The sequence below is a fragment of the Branchiostoma floridae genome, chromosome 11 (assembly GCF_000003815.2).
Source record: "Branchiostoma floridae strain S238N-H82 chromosome 11, Bfl_VNyyK, whole genome shotgun sequence".
NCBI classification, from domain to species: domain Eukaryota; kingdom Metazoa; phylum Chordata; class Leptocardii; order Amphioxiformes; family Branchiostomatidae; genus Branchiostoma; species Branchiostoma floridae.
The window spans coordinates 22,460,198-22,464,222 of NC_049989.1; the positions used below are offsets into that span (position 1 = coordinate 22,460,198).

Here is a 4,025-nt window from a genome sequence, read left to right on the forward strand (position 1 = left end):
GTGTCCATGTTAGTAAGGTTTAGTGCCTGACCTGTGGATCTGTATGTTGGAGGTGTCCATGTTAGTAAGGTTTAGTGCCTGACCTGTGGATCTGTAGTGTTGGAGGTGTCCATGTTAGTAAGGTTTAGTGCCTGACCTGTGGATCTGTATGTTGGAGGTGTCCATGTTGGCGACGCCTGTGATGGAAGCCTTCCTGGTGCCCTGCGGGGGCCTCTCCAGCATGTCGATGGGGTACCAGTACCTGACCAGGACCCCCTCACTCCTCAGGTAAGTCTCCACCTGGACTAGCTCGTTGTGCTGCAGAAAAGACACCAAAAAGTCGTTCACATAAATATGCATGTCTAATTAATCAACAGGGAATCCGAAGGAAGGAAGGCATGTCTACTTGCATCAGTGTCTGACCAGAACCCTCTCACTTACATATTTCAGTTATGTCTCCATCTGGTCAAGCTCAATAGACATCATACAGTCATTTACATAATTGTGCATATCTAATTTGCATACTTGGGATAGAGTACTGAACCTGTACTTGTATTGTACAATGATTCTAATCTTGAAACTGTGTTAACAACTTGTTTATAATCTACCTTTGAAAATGTGTACAAAGTTACAGCGTCTGACTATCCCTCTCACATTTGCAGTCTTAAAATCAGCATTCATGTTGATTTTCAAGTTCAGCATGATTCTCTGAAAAGTGGCTGTTAAAAAATGGGGAAAAATCTTGATCTTTACTCACCGAATCCACATCGAGCACGACGCCCGTGGATCCAAAAGTCTTCAGCATTCCTCGCACGGCGAACTTGGGCAGCACGGTGCTGCCCGTGGTCAGCACGCCCCCCGTCTGGGGGTGTCGTATTACAACCGTCATGCCCTTCCGCACACGCTCGATGGTGAACTTCACTGGGGAGGTGAGCAATGATATGGTATCTTAGAACAATGCCGCAACAAGCAAGCATCGGCGTCGGGCGTGGCGTAACTAGAGGTTCTGAGTTCGATCCCCGCCGTGCCCCCCGACGTTGTGCCCTTGGGAAAGGCACTTTACACGAACTTCCTCACTTCACCCAGGTGTAAAAATGGGTACCTGACTTCGGTCGGGAGGTAAAAGACTATGTTTACCTTCTGTCTGTGCCGTGTATGTTGCACTGTTGATATAAGTTACAAAACTTGAGTGCAGTGTCACATTGTCCTCGTCTGTCCAAGAGCAAAAGAGCAAAATAGAAAAAAAAAAAAAAAAAACAAGCAAGCAGACTCGACTCCTTACTTACACTGGTTTAACACCCTCTACCTGCACATTTCTTTTATGACCTGCTAATTTGTTTTCTGTTTATCAGTTATGGGTTAACCTGGAAATCAGCCCAATTTGGCTCAAGAGACTACCAATACTAAGGTTTCCAAAATAAATATCTATAGATAGATACACTCACTCACTCACTCACTCACTCACTCACTCATTTACTTGCAACCCATGACAATAAATAAATACATCCTACATGAAATTCAGTCATACCAAAGTAGCAGCCCTGAAGATGTATGGCAACACTGGATTATGTAAACTGGTAATTGCAGAAATGTGTCACACAGACAGACCAAGCCAATAGCATTCCACTCCTTTGGGTTGAGCTAACACACTACTGACACTGATGGTGATGCTGTTATAACTGATAAAAACAGTCAGTGACTCTTAAAACCCAGTATGTAATAGGGAAAAAAGCATCGAAACAAGTGACTTACTTGCTTCTGCCCGTATGTCCTCTATAGTCGGCAGATGCAGGTCTCGAGGCATCCCTCCGTTTTCCTCGTACAGAAACTCCACTGTCTGTCTGGCGATGTCCACCATTCCTACAACATACGAAACACACAGAAGTTACAGAAAGCACTCAGAAGTACACCATCCCTACAACATACAATACACACACACAGAAGTTACAGAAAATACTCAGAATTACACCATTCCTACAACATACAAAACAAACACACAGAAGTTACAGAAAGCACTCAGAAGTACACCATCCCTACAACATACTATACACACACAGTAGTTACAGAAAGCACTCAGAATTAAACTCTGTCTCCTACTGGTGTTAAGCAAACTTTAAGAAAACAGATTTCATTCAATAATTCAATAGTTAAACTTTGTATAACTCTGTTAACTTTGTTATAATCTTAGGCAGAGAACATGGAGTTTCCTGCACAGGACATACTGTAATTATAGGCCAGTAGATTTGCTAGTCACTATTAACAATAAGACATTAATAGAGAAGTACCCAGCTGCAGGGCTCCCTTGATCTGCTCCAGGCCAGACTTGCGTTCTGCTTCGTTCCGGAAGCGGCGGCGAATCGTGGGGAAGACCTTCTGTTCCCACGCCTTCACCAGGAGCGCGTAGTGGTCCTCCTGCTGTAGGTCCTCCTCCCCATCATCATCATCACTCTCATCCTCCTGCTGTAAACATCACCATGGTTACCAAACAAACAAACAGCACACACCATCATCATCATCACTCTCATCCTCCTGCTGTAAACATCACCATAGTTACCAAAAAAACAACACGCAGTGGTCCATCATCATCATCACTCTCATCTTCCTACTGTAAACATCACCATGGTTACCAAAAAAACAACACGCAGTGGTCCATCCTCAACATCACTCTCATCCTCCTGCTGTAAACATCACCATGGTTACCAAACAAACAACACGCAGTGGTCCATCATCATCATCACTCTCATCCTCGTGCTGTAAACATCACCATGGTTACCAAACAAACAAACAGCACACAGTGGTCCATCATCATCATCACTCTCATCTTCCTACTGTAAACATCACCATGGTTACCAAAAAAACAACACGCAGTGGTCCATCCTCAACATCACTCTCATCCTCCTGCTGTAAACATCACCATGGTTACCAAAAAAACAACACGCAGTGGTCCATCATCATCATCACTCTCATCTTCCTACTGTAAACATCACCATGGTTACCAAAAAAACAACACGCAGTGGTCCATCCTCAACATCACTCTCATCCTCCTGCTGTAAACATCACCATGGTTACCAAAAACAACACGCAGTGGTCCATCATCATCATCACTCTCATCTTCCTGCTGTAAACATCACCAAGCTGGCCAAACAAACAGCACACAGTGGTCCTCTCATCTAGCATTACCAACCTGATGAAACTAAATGTATTCATGCAGGGATGGTGAAAACCCTTGACCAGCTGTGTACTCGTCACCTGTACGAGAAGTGGTTCTCTCATCTCACATTACTGAACTGATGAAAATACATTTGTGTTCGTAGGTGGTGAAAACCAGTATGACCAGCTCCAAGAGGCTCACCTGTACAAGCAGTGGCGCTCTCATGTCGGGCCCTGAAGTCAGGAAGTTGTCATAGCTCAGCTGTAGTCTGTACTGTACTGCCGTGCTGCTGTTGTACTCTGTTAGACAAACATGACGTGTTAAACCTACACTACAGGTATGTGTAGTAACAGGTCGGTGTATAGTAACCTACTGTAACTGTACCATAACTCTACTCTGTACTGTACTGCTGTGCTGCTGTTGTACTCTGTAGGACAAACATAAGGTGTCAAACCTACACTACAGTATATGTGTAGTATTACCTATATTAACTGTACTATAACTCTACTTTGTACTGTGCTGCTGTTGTATGTTAAACCTACACTACAGGTATGAGTAGTAACTGTAACAGTACCATAACTCTAATCTGTACTGTACTGCAGTGCTGCTGTTGTACTCTGGGGGACAAACATAACGTGTCAAACCTACACTACAGGTATGTATAGTATAATCTACTGTAACTGTACCATAACAGTTACTCTACTCTGTACTGTACTGCTGTGCTGCTCTTGTACTCTGTAGGACAAACATAACGTGTTAAACCTACACTACAGGTATGTGTAGTATAATCTACTGTAACTGTACCATAACTCTACTCTGCAATGTACTGCTGTGCTGCTGTTGTACTCCTGTAGACAAACATAACGTGTTAAACCTACACTACAGGTATGTATAG

The 4,025-nt window shown here is 43.6% G+C and overlaps 1 protein-coding gene across 1 annotated transcript in view; it reads right to left on the reverse strand.

Annotated features, from left to right (window-relative positions):
* Positions 1–4,025, reverse strand: part of LOC118425406 (probable E3 ubiquitin-protein ligase HECTD4) — an 11,652-nt gene that overhangs the window by 723 nt on the left and 6,904 nt on the right. Inside the window, exons 12-16 of the mRNA XM_035834215.1 lie at positions 3,332–3,429; positions 2,265–2,439; positions 1,732–1,839; positions 737–900; positions 9–297 (exon numbers count right to left, since the gene is read on the reverse strand). Of these exons, the coding sequence (XP_035690108.1) occupies positions 115–297; positions 737–900; positions 1,732–1,839; positions 2,265–2,439; positions 3,332–3,429 (728 nt within the window). The 3' untranslated portion in view covers positions 9–114. The remainder of the gene's footprint in view (positions 1–8; positions 298–736; positions 901–1,731; positions 1,840–2,264; positions 2,440–3,331; positions 3,430–4,025) is intronic.